Source organism: Hetaerina americana, unplaced genomic scaffold (genome assembly GCF_022747635.1).
Source record: "Hetaerina americana unplaced genomic scaffold, ioHetAmer1.1.p SCAF_2, whole genome shotgun sequence".
Lineage (NCBI taxonomy): Eukaryota > Metazoa > Arthropoda > Insecta > Odonata > Calopterygidae > Hetaerina > Hetaerina americana.
Window position 1 is genome coordinate 74,494,857 of NW_027286763.1, and position 17,486 is coordinate 74,512,342.

The 17,486-nt window shown below is 36.4% G+C and overlaps 1 protein-coding gene across 1 annotated transcript in view; it reads right to left on the minus strand.

Annotated features, from left to right (window-relative positions):
• The window catches only part of egg (SET domain bifurcated histone lysine methyltransferase eggless), a 41,479-nt gene extending 24,126 nt beyond the window's left edge, over nt 1–17,353 (minus strand). Inside the window, exons 1-9 of the mRNA XM_071584636.1 lie at nt 16,954–17,353; nt 16,598–16,706; nt 6,740–6,880; nt 6,561–6,658; nt 3,641–3,734; nt 3,424–3,491; nt 1,896–2,090; nt 1,505–1,740; nt 1,229–1,428 (exon numbers count right to left, since the gene is read on the minus strand). Coding sequence (XP_071440737.1) covers nt 1,229–1,428; nt 1,505–1,740; nt 1,896–2,090; nt 3,424–3,491; nt 3,641–3,734; nt 6,561–6,658; nt 6,740–6,880; nt 16,598–16,706; nt 16,954–17,148 — 1,336 coding nt within the window. The 5' untranslated portion in view covers nt 17,149–17,353. The remainder of the gene's footprint in view (nt 1–1,228; nt 1,429–1,504; nt 1,741–1,895; nt 2,091–3,423; nt 3,492–3,640; nt 3,735–6,560; nt 6,659–6,739; nt 6,881–16,597; nt 16,707–16,953) is intronic.
• Nucleotides 17,354–17,486: the final 133 nt, after the last annotated feature.

The window sequence follows — 17,486 nt, forward strand, 5'->3', positions numbered from 1 at the left end:
CATTGGCAATTCCCTTGCAAGGGTGACACTAATGTAATACTGTCAGTGAAGAAATGATAGCCTTGAGAACCAGATACTGAGTTCTTCAATCTTTAATGCAGTTCTAAAACTATTCTGCTAGTAAAAGGTAGATCAGGTCTCACCAATGTTTCAGTTGTTATTCCTCCATAATATGGGAAAAATGAATGTACGTAACCAAATTTGGAATCTGAGAGGACGTACAGACAAATACCCCATTTTGTTGGCTTTTTAGGATTACATGCGATGAAATGCATCTTTCCCTTGAAACCAACAACAGCCTCGTCAACAGAAATCTCCCCTCCAGGGCAGAATCTCTGCCTAAAATTCATTTCATGGTATGATACGAAGCAGTTTACCTTCTCGGTTCTTGTTCTCAAATCTTTACTTGACTTTTGATCGTTTTTCAAGTGTAACATCCAAAATATTTTCAAGAACCTTTCTCTTTTGAAAACAGCTCAAAAATTGGTATATGAGACAACAAATCCATGGACCAATAACTCTGTAAGTTAGGGTGATTCAGTAGACTATTATTTAGTATTACGCCAAGAAAAGCTTTCATTTCCTCAATTGTCACATCTTTCCAATTATTCCAAGTGGATCGCCGCGATAGTTCTTGCTGGCTAATGTTATGCCTAGCATACTCGTTAGTCTCTTCCGTTATATTTTGTATCAATGTGTCTGTAATAAACAACTCAATAAACTCTATTGGTATGGCACAACCAGAAGGAACTTGAGGTCCAACACATAACTGACAAGGGGAGAAGGGGATTCTGCTAGGTTCGCGGTCATTCACAGATACAGCATTCCACTTTTCCGGTTTTCCACTATAAACACTACTTTCACTGGGCCTTATACCCAAATGCACATTGCTATCACCTATATGTCCATCACTATCACTTGAATAAACAATTGTGTCTTCAATTTGTCGGTATGAATGAAACATCACTGTTACTGTCAGCACATTCACCCCGATCTTTGGGTGAAGCAAGGGACATTTTCCTTTCCATTGTTCCACTTGGACCAGTGACTGGTTCATCATCTCCAAACACATTCTCAGATAACTCACTTTCAAAACTATTATGTTCGCCAAAAAATTCATCAGTTTCGATGTAAAATTCATCGTTGCTGCTTTCTAATTCTTCATATTCAAAATATGAAAAATTTTCAAAATGAAGTATCAGTAAAATAAAATAAAACAAATACTTACCATTCCACTCTGTTCTCAGCACATGACCAGGATTCAATCTAACCATTGGTCTCTCTGGATAAGCCTCTAAATATTTCTTAACAAAACCCCTAGAGTCAGGATGGATATCTTCCCACACATTAGCTGATGATTCACACACAACTAATATTTTCTCATGACGAACATATTGGGCATACCCATCATCAAAAAAGATTAAGTACCTGAAAAGAAAAACAACATACATCATGTAGTGTCCTCACAAAAACATCACTCGCCAACATATAAGCAAATAAGTACCTGTAGTTATTTGTTGATCTTGGATTTTCTGCAATAACACCGCAGTAATAGCTTTCTTTAGATAATCCCACTTTATTAGAAACGGAATTTTCATCTTCTCGGAAGATAGCTATGACTCTGGTTCCAACAGGTATTCTTGTTGGACATTGGTAACTGTAAGCCATTTGACGACCACTGACAACCTTGATTTGTTGTCCTTTGCGATACGAGAGCTCAAACTTAATCCGATAAAAACTCTGAAATTGAAAAAAAATCAGTCATTAGTAGTTCCGATTGTATTTAATTTGTTATTCCAATAAAACTGCACCACATCAAAACTCTTTAAGAATTATATGAATAAATACTCTAGTGAAAATAACTGTAAAATGCCTTTTTAACAATATATCATCACCTCAGTTTCTCGTTCAAGGACTTCATGTACTCTAGCCTTAGACCAAACTCCAAAGTGATTATTTTTCATCACATGGACAACGTCTCCCACTTTCGGTCTGGGCCTTTCTAAAAGGCCTGGAGGAGGAAGCTTTACAGGGGTTGATGCAGGTACGGAACCTAATGCCTCCACTTCAACTTCAGAAGGCAAATTACCCTGAAAAGCACATATACATTCAATCACATCATTTCTCCATTAGCACCTTGGTACCCATACATTCCAGAGATCCCAATACCTCTAAACATAAAGGCATTACCACTATTATTAAAGACGTCTAATCCTTTTGCTAGTCATTAGATTTCTCAGGAGTCAAACCACCAGAGGTTACACAACACAAACCCAAGAAAGGGACTCAAACCCCATGGTCTTAGGGTTATCACAATTTCATGCCACCCATCCGACTAGTCAGGTGTGCAAACATTGATAAAAATATTTCATAATACATTAAAATTGATAGAAACAATGTAAATGACACATGGTTACCCAATCAAGAATTTAAATAATTGTGAGGTGTGTAAACAACAAGTGCTGTCCTGTGGCAAGATTATTGGCTTAAGGCTGCCTCTAACATAGTAAACTTGACGTTGGAGAAGCTTTAGAGTCTGTGTGTGCTGAAAAGAATTTACTGTTGCCACAAAAACTCAGTGAGCATACCAAAACACAGCCAAAAGAAGTTTTTATGCAGATGTTGTGTTTTGAACTTTTTTGCCTAAGAAGAAGATGGGTGTCAATATTCAGTGCTCTGTGTTTTCTCTTTCGGGTATAATGCTAGATCCATGACTTGTTCCTCATCACAATATTCAAGAGAAAATTGTCTCCTTTGTCACGGTTGAGCTGTAAAAGTAGCTCGCAGCATTCCAATCAATGCTTTTTGTTCTCATCCGTAAGACGGCATGGTACCAATCATTAACAGATTTTATGGTATCCCTATTGTTCAATAATGAAGCTGGCACATTCCTAGGATATTCCAATATAGCTTGTGATACATTTTGGAGTGATTTGCCAGTCATTTTAGATCAAATTTTTGACAAGCTTGCAATGTTTATCAGTTGTGACAATGATCAGATTTCCACTGCACTATAGCTTTTTCAGACTTGCAACAACAAAATTCTCTTATCCATCGATTTAAAATAGGCCTATCAATGGCATCACTCCCATTAACAGCCTTCAAGCAATAATGAATCTCAGTAGGAGTCACTTTTTCAGCAGTTAAAAATTGGATAACAACACCGTTTAACTTGCATTGACATAGCACTAGAACACATATTCATTCTTCCACTTCTCCAAATACCCTGGATGAATGCAATGACCTCCGACATGGGCATGCATATCGAGAAGGAATTTTCCTTTTACATGCCACCAGGCGTGCTTCTGAGGGTCATTTCTTTCATTCTCTACAAGCATGTGTGCATTAGTTTACAACCTACCCTCATAGCGCAAAACATTCACAAATAGAAAAATGAAATAAGAAGCAAAACACAAAACTTACCATTGGTGAGTTAGTCAATGCATCAAAAGTATTTCTATGGACTTGGGTGACTTTTTTCATTGCTACACCTGAAATAAGAAGGCATAGGAAGGTTTCTGTTGTTAGATATAAATGAGCCAGTAATAAAATATGAATTATATTGAATATTAATAAGCACTTATATAAAATAAACATTAATTTTAGTTGTCATCCTATATAATCCTTTAATGCAACACACCTGAGCCTGTACTAAGCTTGCGAGGGGTAGTTCTTCCCAGAATTTGACCACCTGTAATTTCATCATCATCTATGATTTCTATTGGTGGCAGTTCCTACAATTTCAAGGAAAGAGGAACATCAAAACTAAATGCACAATCTAACATTTTATCAGATTTCATATTTACCCTTCCACTGATTCCACTTACATGCTAGTACTAAAACAGGGATAACAAATAAGGCAGCTAATTGAAACCAATAAGGCCAAATTTTGATGGGGTATTAAAAATAATATTTTCATGCCTTTTGTTAAATCAGAAATAAATTTTTCATTTGAAAGCTTTCCCTTACTCTTTATCAATTCCCTCAACTCTTTCTCTCCCTAGTACTCCTCCCCCACTCCAGCCCTTCACAGGTACAATAATATTCTCAGGCACTCATTAAACGGTGAGTGGTTACCAGTTCATTGCATTTCAAATTTGGTAGTTGTATCCATCGAAACCTACCTTAACTGGTAAATTATGTATTGAATGCATACACATATGTCACACAGCACAGCTCAAATATTCAATTAAATGTCTTTAGATGTAGTACTATGTGGGTTGTTCAATAAGGCCTTAAGAAATAATAGAATAATTATTTTGGGTATGCTTTCTAAATTTTCAACAATCTCCTTTTAGCTTAATACACTTTTCCCAGTGTTTCTCCAACTTTTTTAAGTTGTTCAAACCATAGGATTCCAGAAGGTTCTCGAAATAGGCATCTGTATTGGTGATGACCTCCTCATTTAACTTGAATCATTTTCTGCTGAGCCATTTTTTCAAGTTTTGAAATATTACAAATGAAAGTCAATGGTGGTCAAATCTGTTGAATACAGTGGATGCAATAATTCAAACTTTAATCACTTAATTTTTGCCATCGAAACTGCACAAGTGTGCACCGATGGAAAAGAATATTTTTCTTTGCCAAATAAGGATGTTTTTCGCCAGATATCTTTGCTCAACCGGTGCAATAATGAAGCATCATTTATCATTTTTCCTTTTTGCAAGTAATCGATGTAGATGATCCTTCATGCCAAAAAATCATTGCCATCACCTTATTGGCCGATTTCATTGCCTTTACCTTCTTTGGAGCTGCATCAACTTTAGAAACCCACTGTTTCAACGGTTCCTTTGTCTCTGGAGTGTAGCAATGTATCCATGTCTTGTCTACAGTTGTGAATCGACATCAGGATTGCAACAGAAAAGTACCAAAGAAGTCTCCAAAGTGACCACACGACTGCATTTCTTCTTCCTTAATAGCAAATAAGGCACCCATCTTACCAGGATTTTTTTCATACCCAATTTTTTGTGCAAAATTGCTAACACTGTATCTTGCGATATGCCTGTGGCCTCAGCTACTTCATGAATTCTGACTCGTTGATCACTTATAACCATATCATGGATTTTGTCAATCACTTAAGAGGAAGTCACTCACATGGTCATCCTGAACAACGTTTATCATTTGTGGATGTACGTCCATGTTTAAACTCATTTACTCAATTGTAAACAGTTGCAAACAAAAGAGCAAATGTGCATTGAACTTCATTGAACTTGGCTTTGATCTATTTCAGTATCAAGGCTTTTTCAATAAAAGTGTTTAATCACCACACTGAACTCATTTTTTTCTTTTTTCTAAACAAACATAAGTTTGTTCCTTTAATTGACAGTGAAAATGAAACCACAAAATGTATATAGCTAAAATTTAGCAGTAGTCAAGCAAGATATGAAGCTTACTAAAATCAAACCTTTTTCGATATCATGAGGACCATATCTTGGATTTTCTAAAGAGTTGTTGAGCATTCCACATAGTAATCTTTGGTCACTGCTTGTCCTTTCAGAGCATATTCCCAATACACTATTCCATGGATATAAATGAACACGCTCCTTGGTTTTGCTTCACATCTGTTCTGCTTTTTTTCAGCAACGGAGGCTCCGGATACTTCCATTGCAGAGACTGTGCTTTTGTTTTTGTGTTGTATACAGTATACATACACCCATGACTCATTTCCAGTTATCATGGTGCTCAGGAACTCAGGATTAGTGTTGGTAGTGTTCAGCAGTTTCGGTGCAACCTCAAGACGGAGTTCTTCCTGTCCCTCTGACAGCAGTTTGGACACAAATTTTGCAGCCACTCTGTGTATATTCAAATCTTCACATAAAATTGCATGGGTGGAATCTTTCCTTATCCCAACCTCTTCACCATACTCTTGTACAGTCAAATGATGATCTTCCATTACCAGATTTTCCACCCTCACAACAACAGCTGCAATTGGAGCGGTTTGTTGTCTCCCAAATAGCTGGTCACTCTCGAAAGATATGTGGCCACTTTTGAATCAGTTGAACCATTCCTTAATTTGCACAATAAGCTGTCTTTTTCCATCATACACAGTGACACTGCCATGATCATCACGGTGCGTGGGATAATTTAATGCCGGATCCTTTTCCGGCAGACGTCATAGAGCTGGAACTTAAGCAGCAGTCTACTGAAAGATGAGGCTTACTAAAAGCAAACTTTGCCTGATACTACAAGTGCCAACTCCCAGATTTTCTAGGAACTTAATGAAGGACCCACGTACCATACTTGAAAATTTAACTAGTGGTACATGCATAATATGCAAAAGTGGGCACAATAATGAGAGATTTCTGACTTCAATTCCATGGGCCAGACAATAGAGTGTAACCATCAAACATGCATGATAAATTATAGAATATATCAATAAATTCATGAAAGCTCGAAAATATAGTGCTCATTACAGACATGAATTCAAACAGATTAGAGCTATAAGAAATTGTTATAGTGGCTCATGCTTTTTCTAATCTTCAATTTAACCGGAAAAATAATAAATAAATAACCGTAAAAATAAATAAATTGTTAACAAGGTAATCAAGACAAGATCTTACTTTTCTTTCAGGTTCAAAGAAAGAATAGAATTTATTCCTTATACTGTCAAGATTTTGTTGCATGTTAACCAAGTCACTGAATGCTGATTTAACATTTCCTGAAAGAAACAATTTTTTCAATGTACATATTAATTCAGTTTAACACAATTTAACAGGAAAAGTATTATTACACAGCATACCATTCAAATGAGTCATGTCATCCATCAAAATTGTACAATTTGATGAGTACTGATTCTTGAGGTCAATTTTTTCAATTACATCTGTAAAAACTTCATGTAAGTCATCTTCAATTTCCACAGGATTGTCTACTGAGTAAATATCTGCAAAAAATTATAGTTTTAGCTTACATTTCATGTGATAATTGCATAATTGTTAATAAAAATTAAATTTATCTACAAATGGGCATTATTGTAAGATTGCAAGATACAAGTTCTGAACAAAAATGTTTCACTGACCTTTCCATTTTTTCCAGACCAAAATAAAAATTTTTTCATATGAAAACTTCACTTAGAGCAATTTAACCCAGTTGAAAAATGGCACATTAGTACTCTAAATCATTTAAATACTGTTAACTGTGATGCATAAAATCCATTGAGATAATTGACTGCCAAAATCTGAATCCAAGCAACTTGAAAATTCCATATTTCACATGCAAGGTAAAGGTGTAGGATAATTAAATGAAACCCCTAATGCCACATGGCTTTGTTCAGCTGGCAAATACCAACACCAAGCCACAAAATAGACTCCTACAGAATCAGAATAGCCACTTACTGACACTATCATGTAATTTCTTTTAGCTCCTAATCCACCTATCCACCTAAATGTGGAATTCCATCTACCATGTTCCTGGAGAGTATGCAGACACTTTTCACAAAAGAGTTTTCTATTTAAATTGAATTGACATTTCAATGTTTCCTCATGACTTGAGCAAATATGGGTGGTCTTCAGTAATATTTTGCTGATAACTTAGCTTCACAAATTTATCTCCCAAATAGGTTGTGAAGCATAACACTTTTCCCCCAATACATCTTAACTGCATTACTGCAGTTTAAATAAAATAATCAAGAGATTTAGCACAATGTGCTAACAAAAATGTATGATAATGATTGTTCCCAAGCCCTGAACCCTCAGAGGAAACACTTTTCTGGCAGAAATTTCTTATTATGGCAATCACACTAAACTCAACCAACTGAAGAGATTAAATAGAAATATTAAATATTAGTGATAATCAACATTTCATCGGCACTGAGGTTGCAATATTTATCCAAATATGTTATGGATTCCACCATTCAGTAATATGTATATACAGTAATGAGGAATTGAAACCTGGTTCATAGTTCCAAGACTAACTCAACTGAGTGACCTTAGTTGAAAGTTGGAATTTTAATTGCAACAATAACTATGTCACTGGACTAGGGAAATAGGTAAGCAGAGCTTCATCTGACTGGAAAACCTAAATCTGTGTAAATGTGTGAGACTGAGGAAAAGATTTCTTGCTTTTGCTAGAAACCAGTGGAGGTGGATTTGCAACTATGCTGCATGGTTGTGGAACAGGTTTTTTTAATAGTTACGGAACAATCTACTAAACATGGTTGCCACAATTTCTGCAGTTATCTCATATATAATTGGCAGATTTATTTAACATATCTTACCTAAATGCTGTAATAACCCATTTCTAAGACCTTACAATAAATATAGTAAGCAAAGTAAGAAAATCAAATGTCTTTTGTAGTGGAGCATTTAACACAGTTTAAATACTTTCTTTAGCATGTTAAACCTAATCTCACCCTAGACAAATAAAGGAAACTAATTCCTTTAGATTCACATTTCCTCTTTAATCATGTCACGATATTTCCACTAAACTCCTTTACCTACTCTCCAACAATATAGCAGATTTCACACATGAACATTGTAAATTTACCGCAACAATTTCGCAGACTGCCCTTCTGATTCCATATGCCTCTATCTATTCTGTGACTATGCATGAATACCATTACCATGCAATTAAATTGTAAACATATGAATCTCGATACATGTGATTTAAGACTATTTTCATACACATTAAACCACCATCATATTTTAATTTTTTTCAGGATTGCACTCCCAAGAGCATTAAAATTTCTGGGTATTTTAAAAATTTTTTCTTAATTTCTAGGGTTCTCAGGAAAATCACCCCAACTGTTCTGTTCCCATACTTGCAGTAACTATTTTGATAACTCAGGAGAGAAAACTCAGAATGAAAGTGAAATTAGTTAACTGGAAAAATCTATCCAAATAATGATATGAACAGCATTTCTCAAAAATCTACTCCTTGTGGTATTAAAAAGAAAATACTAGCATAAATGGTAAATCAAAACCATACATTTATTAGTGCAAGCATTGGATATATTAATTCCATTTTTACTATTAAAACTTTTTGCCATATAGTATGTCCATGTTTGCCAACATTTATTCTTCACCATTACTAATATTTTATGCACCTTTTAATTAGGCCATAGGACCCATTAATAAACTATACTGATCTATATAAAATTTGTAGACCACCCCTCCAAACCTTGGCAGAACATTAAGTTTCATTGCCATCATAATAGCAGAAGATTTGGCATTATTATTTATTCCACTCATAAAAAATCCAATTCTTCGGTGTCCAGCAAACATCTGGTTTAACTGCCATCATTCCGGCCAAATACCACAGTTACACTATTTCTGCCGTTTATTAAACATGTTTGACTGTTCTATTTTTATGATGGATCGTACTTTAGCAGTTCAAGGTACACCGAAACTATGAAATATTTTGTTTACCATATGTATTTAATAAATGTGTCTCTAAAAAGCTAGTGCAATTTCATGTTTGTAATTCACAGCTGATAAAATTATACTGCAGTTTTGTAATTCTTAATGCTCACTTAGTTCACCTCCACTGACCTACATGGAATGTGCAATAAATATGCAAACTGGTGCAATATGGTGGACATGACGCAGACTATAGCCCTGCCCACTAACGGCACTAGTTACCTGAGACCCAATGAGCCACCTGTGCTTGGCAGATCTTCAAGCTGTGTGTATGGTGCCAGTTATGTAAATTTCTGTTGTCCTTATTTTTACTGCTTGTCAAAAATGGAAATTGACAAATCACGGAGCAACGAATCAACATCAAGTTTTTTGATGACATGCGGTAAAAGTTATCAAGAAATTACTGAAATGTTGACAGCTGCTTACGGTGATAATGCTTTGAAATAAACATTCGTTTTCAAGTGGATTGAGCATTTTCAAGATGGCCACCGAGATGCCACGCATGATACAAGGCCGGGATGACCCTCAACCACCTGCGTTGATGATGGTATTAATCGTGCGAGGTCCCTTGCCCTTCCTTACTGATCGTCAAAAAACAGTCCAAGTGATAGCTGATGAACTGAATTTGGGAAAATTAACAGTGCACACTATTTTAACCGAACATGAAGGATAGATCCTTCACCATGACAATGCACGCACAATCAGCATTGATTGTTCACCAGTTTCTGGCAAAAAATTCAATCACCATCATTGTTCATCCTCCTTTTTTGCCAGATCTCGCCCTCAGTGACTTTTTTCGTATTCCCAAAATGCAAAAATGTGATTACGGGACATCACCAGGAAGACATGGACACAATAAAGCAAGAAATGACGAGAAAACTAAAATGCCCGACTGCCGAGGACTTCCAAGGGTGATTTAAACAGTGGAAAAGAAGATGGAATAAATGCATAGCAACTTTGAAAAGGACAAAAGCGATGTAGACTAAATTTTGCAAAATAAAGTTTTTATGGCCTCAGTTCGCATATTTATTGGACAAAGTAGTATATTTTTCCTGACAGATGGCTCACCAATTTATGCTCATTACCTTTCTGTAGTTAGTGAATGCATAAAAATTATGACAATTAAAAAATAAAGCAATATAAATTACATCAGTATTACTTAAATTAACAATTATAGTGGCCAGAGGTTTTTCAATGTTGATATTACCCACATATATGGGCGAATAATATGGAAATGAGCAGTAACATAGCAAGTGCTCCTATAGGAATGAGGAAATTGTTAATAACAAACTTTTGGAATTCCTTCTTCAAGATAAAATAATTGATGATAAGAATAAGAAAGGTCAATCTTTAATCCTATGCCATAAAGTAGGGAATTCCAGCAACTTTTATCTTGAAAACAATAAAAATGACAAGAGTGATGATTCATTCCTTTCTTGGATTAATTCAATGAGTGTTTAGTTCTAATTCTTTTGAGTGAATCTACTGATTTTGGGAGCAGGAGAGTAACTCATATTCCTGACTGCTGGAAAACTCATTAAAAACTTAACCAATTAAACTTATCATTCTTACACATTAGTAAGAATTCACTGAAGGAATAGTCATTAGCGAGATAAGGTTCTTGTAATGATTTTTTTGCTCTGGTGACTCCAGAGGTTGGATGCATATGGAGCAAATTTAGGCTCCATAGGCGTGGTTGTTTTTGTTAAATAATTACAAACAAATGTCATTATAGGGTTATTAAAAATGAGAAGCATTATAGAAGTTAGAAATAATAATTGTTTAAAGATATATCCCCTCTCACACTTTTTGGTTCCTGAGGGTTCTGATCATGAAGTTATTAAATAAATTTTGAGGATATATTTTTATAAGTTTCAAAGGTCTTACTCTTATGCAAGCAAAATATAACTAACCTTATTTTTGGGAGTTTGTTTTGTCACCGATTTTCACTATGCTTATAATGTTGTAAAAGTTGAACCATTGAACTTGAACATTTTTCAGACCTACAACGCAATAAGCAACCATAGGGAGGAAGATGTCGACAGGGTATATGATCGATGAGAGCATATAAATGTGGATTTTCCTAGAAGAAAACATCTGATAGTGATGCGGGATTGGAATGTGACTAGGTGAGGAGAGAGATGGTGGAGTGATAGGGGAATATGACTTAGTAACAAGAAATGACCACTGGGAGAAAGCAACACAAATCCAGAGGAGAGATGGTTTAATCATAATGAACACTTAGTTTAAACTCCACAATAGGCATAGGAATACATGGAAAAAAGCCGGAGATTCACAGAGATATCAGTTAAACTACGATATATGGCTAGACACAGATTTAGGAACAGCATGACTAGTTTGCACAATAGTGTAGGAGTGGATGTAGATTCAGATCATAGTATAGTACTAATGAAAAGTATTGTCAGACTCACATGGATAAAACAGGGAAGATGGATGATTAAATGGAAAATAGAAGCATTGACCAGGATGATCAGAAAGGAGTATCAGTGCGTTATAGAGAAAACTACGAGTGAGGAAAGAGAGGTAGGAACAATACAAAACAAATGAGAACATATAAAAAAGGGAAATTGAAAGCCAAAAACAAAACTATACGTACAGTAAATAAGAAAGGACAAGAAAACCACGTCACAAAACAGATGATTAGGAAGAAAGCTCACCAGAGAAGGGAACAGGAATATAAACAATTAGACAAGTGAAAGTACAGCTATAAATAATTGTTGTAAATATTAATTCTTGGGCTCCCTGTGCATCTGCTAATCTTTGCCGGGTTAGCCATACGGAGTCTAAGATTCAGTTGTTCCTGCATATCTAAAAATGCAGCAATGCTTTTCCCGGTGCTTCCGGATATGTGGTTTTACCACATTAAATGTGTGATTCTCAGTTCCAAACATTAGTCTTCTGTACTCGATCCCACCCTACATTATTGATAGGTTGGGGACCCAGGTGATTAAATAACTCAATAAACTCTGTTAAGCAAAACTAGCATCATGTCTTTGAGTATAGCGAGTTCAGACCCCTTGCTGGTAATTGAAAAACTGCAGGGTACCAGCAACTATAACAATTGGAAGTTACTGATGACTTCCCATGGTACACGAAGATTTGTGAGATTGTGTGCAGTTAATGAGTGTTCCCAAGAGCAAGAAAGACTAGAGGGCTAGAGCCAAAATTTGCCTCATGATCATGCCACATTGGTTGATTCATGTATGGTCATCAAAAACATCTAAAGAAGACCGGGAAAACCTTAAAGAAGCTTATGAGGACAAGGGGCAAGCAAGATGACCTGGATTGATGAGGCAACTGTTCGGGGTGAGATTGGATCACTAAAGGAGCTTGGACTCTTACGTAACGGAGATAATGTTACTATTGGCTGATATTAGTGCTCCGATTGATGATGCATTTGTTGGGTTAATCATGCTGAGTGGTCTACCATCAGATTACGACCACATGGTAATGGCATTGGAGAGTTCCAGAGCAGAGATAACCAGTGACCTCATCCAAGGGAAACTGCTGCAGGAGAAAGTCAAACAGTCAGTTGTGGACAAACGATGCTCTGGAGATGCAGCATTCTTGTCTAGCACTAAAGGCAAAAAAGCACCTGGCACAGCAAGTTATAATAAGTTCAAGAAGAGAACATACAAAGGTAGTTTTAAGTGTTTTGAGTGGGGAGAAATTAGTCACAAAGCTAACGACTATCTAAGGAAACAGTTTAAAACCTACTCATAGGAAAAAAGTTGGTCGTTGTTCACCACATTGTCAGCTAATATGACTGCTGGTAGTTGGTATGTAGACTCTGATGTAACTAATCACATGACCAATTGCATGGGTTGGCTATAGAATTATAATGAATGCATGAAAAGGTGCATACTAATGGTGTTGGTGATGTTAATATTAGAGTTAATGATAAGGTTGGCGACAAACTGATTAAAAATGTTGTTCAAGCCCCCCAATTTACCAATTGGTTATCTTTAACTGCTATGGCAAAAAATGGCATGGTTGTTGTTTTCAATGTGTCAGGTCATCAGATTTATCAAACTGACTTAAAATACAGGGTGATGTTAAAGTAACTGTAACAGAGGTCGGAGGTATTTACAGGCTTGATGTTATACCAGAGATAGCCCACAAGGCATTCATGAAAGATAGCCAGGAATTATGGGACAGGAAGATAGGGCAATTGAGTAGATGTTACATGAGAGTGTTGCAAAACGGTATAACTACAGGTATTTATTTTGTTGGGGGAGATGAAAAATCTTTTATTTCTTTTGTGAAAGGAAAGCAAATGATGCAACCTTTTAGTAAAATAAGGCTAGGCGAGCACAAGAAAAATTATGGTTGGTCCATTCCGATTTGTACGGGCCCATGAGTCAAGCTTCATGGAATAGTGCTCGTTATCTCTTGACCTTCATTGATGATAAGGCAAAGAAAGAGCTATGGCTACTTCCTGGCACCCAAAAAATCACATAGCTTGGGTGGAGCCGCAGGTGCCCAGAGACTTGCCCAGGAATCGAACCCAGGCCCCTTCGGTCAGCAGTCCAACACTCTACCCCCTGGACTACTGCAACCCATGATAACATAACGGAACCAAATAACGTGAATGATGCACTTTCGCATGATGATAGGGAAAACTGGAAACAAGCCATTGAGGAGGAATATTATTCTTCACCAGAAAACGAAGCTTGGGTATTGGTTGAACATCCCGGTGATAGAAAAGTTGTCTAGAGCAAGTGGGTCTTCAAAATTAAGCATGGGGCTAATGGTACAGTGTCTCATTATAAGGCTCCACTTGTTGCCAAAGGTTTCAGCCAAGAGTAGGGAATTGAGGGATTGATTGTGGTGATGAAACCTTTTCCCTTGTTGTAAGGCATTTAACATACAGATCATTGTTAGTTTTGGCAGCTGAATTAAATCTTGACTTTGACCATGTAAAGACTTTCTTCCTGAATAATATCTAGGAGAAAAAATCTATATGGAGCAACCCGAGGGCGTTGTGAAACAGGATAGGATAAATAAAATTTGCTTAAGAGAGCAATTTATGGACTCAAACAGGCATCCACAGTATGGATCAAGAAATTGCATCATGCTCTGATTGAGATTGGATATGATAAGTCACATCATGAACCTTGTGTGTACATGAAAGTTAGTGAAGGCAGCTTAATTGTGATCTCAGTGTATGAAGATGATATTGTAATCTTCTCTAATAACAAAATGGAGAAAGACAGGCTTAAGGCAAAACTTATGGTAAAGTTTAAGTGTAGAGATTTGGGTGAAGCCAACCATTGCCTAGGACTAAGAGTTTCACAACATAAAAACAAGGGAGGACTTATGTTGACCAAAAACTCTATATTGAGCAATTGTAGTCCAAATTTGGAATGAGTGAGTTTAAACCTGTGAGTACTCCCTAGGATGTGAGTTGTAAATTGTATGCCAATGATCTGAACAATGATAAGGTTAATGATTTTTCTCATTTGCCATACCAGTATCCAGTGTGCTCATTCATGTACTTAGTTGCGAATAGTAGGCCTGAGATTTCACATGCTGTTTGAGTACTGAGTCAGTTTTATTCTGATTATAATGAACACCACTTGGAAATTGCCAAAAGGGTAAGATACTTAAAATGGTATTGTTGATCACTGTCTTGTATTTGGAAAGAGGGCATGGTTGATGCTGACGGAGGTAATGACATGAAAGAGAGGTCATATCCTGGATTTGTGTTCAAGTTAGCGGGTGCTGCTGTATCTTGGGAGTCCAAGAAGCAGAGAACTATGGCTATGTCAAGTACAGAGGTAGAGAGTACATGGCATTGGCAGAGGCTGCCAAGGAGGTCAATTATATCTCAGGCAGAATTGTTTAATATGGAAAAACCTATAGTTCTGTGCAATGACAATTGGAGTGCTCAGAAGTTAAGTGTAACCCTGTATTTCTTGGTCAATCAAAACACACAGACACTCACCACCATTTCATAAGGGACCTTGTTGAATGTAATCAGAAAAAGCTTATGTACCTTCCTACAGATTTCATGCCTACTGATGTACAGACTAAAGGAGTCAGAGTGTCAAAGCAGCATATATGTGTGAAAGGTTTAGGAATGGAGCCAAATCATTAAGTGAGGGTATTGTAAATATTAACTCTTGGGCTCCATGTGCATCTGTTTATCTTTGTTGGGTTAGCCATACTGAGTCTGAGATTCAGTTCCTACATATCTAAAAATGTGGCAATGCCTTTCCCGACAATTCCGGACATGTAGTTTTACTAAATAAAATACATGATTCCCAGATCCAAGCATTATCCTTCTACACTCAATCCCATCCTCCATAATTAATAATAATAAACTGAACTTGGATAATAATAAAATAAAATCAGCATGTTCGAAGACAGTGTAAGGAAATGGAACGTCAAGTTTGCAAAAAAGGGTAAAATCGGTGCAATCTAAAGGAAGGTTATCGTATTATCAGAAAACAAGAAGAGAAAATCTGTGCACACTACATTACAGATGCCAAGAAAAATATTAAATGACCGAGGAAAAATTCAAGAGACATGGAAGGAATATATAAGAATTGCAACACGGAAATTCAAGTATCTATATGCAAACTATATTTGGCCATCAAGCTTAGATATTGAAAGATAATATAGCATTAATGGGGATAACTGAGATATAAATGGCATAAAGGAATGGAAACCAAATAAATCTGCGGGTATTGATAAAATTACCATGGAACTATTAAAAGGCTTACGACAAATAGGGAATTAGAGCTTTTATGTCCAAATCCAGAGCATTCACATGGAAGAATTTGGCCAGAATATTTCGTCAAATCAGTATTAGTTCCATTCCAAAAATTAGAAGACAGCAGTACGTGAAAAGTACAGAACGATAGGTTTGAGCGTGCATTTAAGTTGAGCACTTCATGGAATTCACCATTTTAAAGGGACCAGTAATACTTTTCGTTTCCACGTACAAACTTATTTATTACCCGGCTGCATTTCGAATAACATCTTTTGATCCCTGAAACGTAAAATGTTGCTTTTACCCACTATAACAGATGTAAATTAATGTTTCTGCCTTCGACTGACATTTTCTTAGTCTATAGTAGGATTAAACCACATAATGTAAGTTTTAATTTGTTCAAAAGCCCTCTTCACAAACTTAAACAAAAAATACCATCTACCTTCTTGATTAAAGGTACTTTTGTTTTGCAGATAAACTAGAAATGACAATGAAAAAAACTCACTTTCATCGTCTGATTCTTCGTCGTCTGAGTCGATAACAACAGTTTCCTTTTGTTCTGGAAGAGGAAATTTAAAAAGCGGCTTCTTCTCTAAAATCCATATGGCCATATTCTGAAATTTTAATTAAACACTTTCAATTGGACAGCTATACATTATGATATTTTAAAAAATACACACCTACCTTCCATGTAAGGTTCTCATAATTAATGTCTAGAGCGCCTATTGTTAGCCTGTTTGTTGCCCCAATATTTGCTAGCATCGCAGCAATACCCACTCAATTCCATTCAATTCGAAATTATTTCAATGTTATAAATTAATGGGTAGAGAGAGTCATTAGCGATTACTACAAATTAATTACCTTCGTGTGTTCCACATATTCTTGCAAACAATGGTCGCAAACGTATTGTTTTCGTTTTCCGGCATGAAGTTGAAAATATGTGGTAACTACTTTAGGAGCAATGGTAAAGCTTGATGATTTAGAGTTACAGTAAGAATTGCAACAAAGAAATTCACCCTTCTTGGCAGCTTTCATATCTATACTAGAACTTTCCATTTTTGAATGCAATTATCCTTCACGCGTATACCCAAATTTTTATCGGAGTTGCCTGAGTATGACCGTGAAAACTATGAACTGGACTGTGCCAGAGAGTTTCTCAAGCTCAATATCCTCAATTTTTCCTCGGGCCGACTCAGGCCTCCTTCGGCCTTCTGTCGAATACCTTTGGCGGTTTTGCCTCTTGATCGTTTTTCGAGGTCTGATCACTTCGATCACTAACACTGCTTGCGCTTTGAGACTCTCACGGCAAACGTCATGTAAACAACGCGGACGCTAAAAAGTAAGGCAGAGGGTGGTGGACCTATGAGTAAGGACTTCTCAATTTGTCAGTGGTG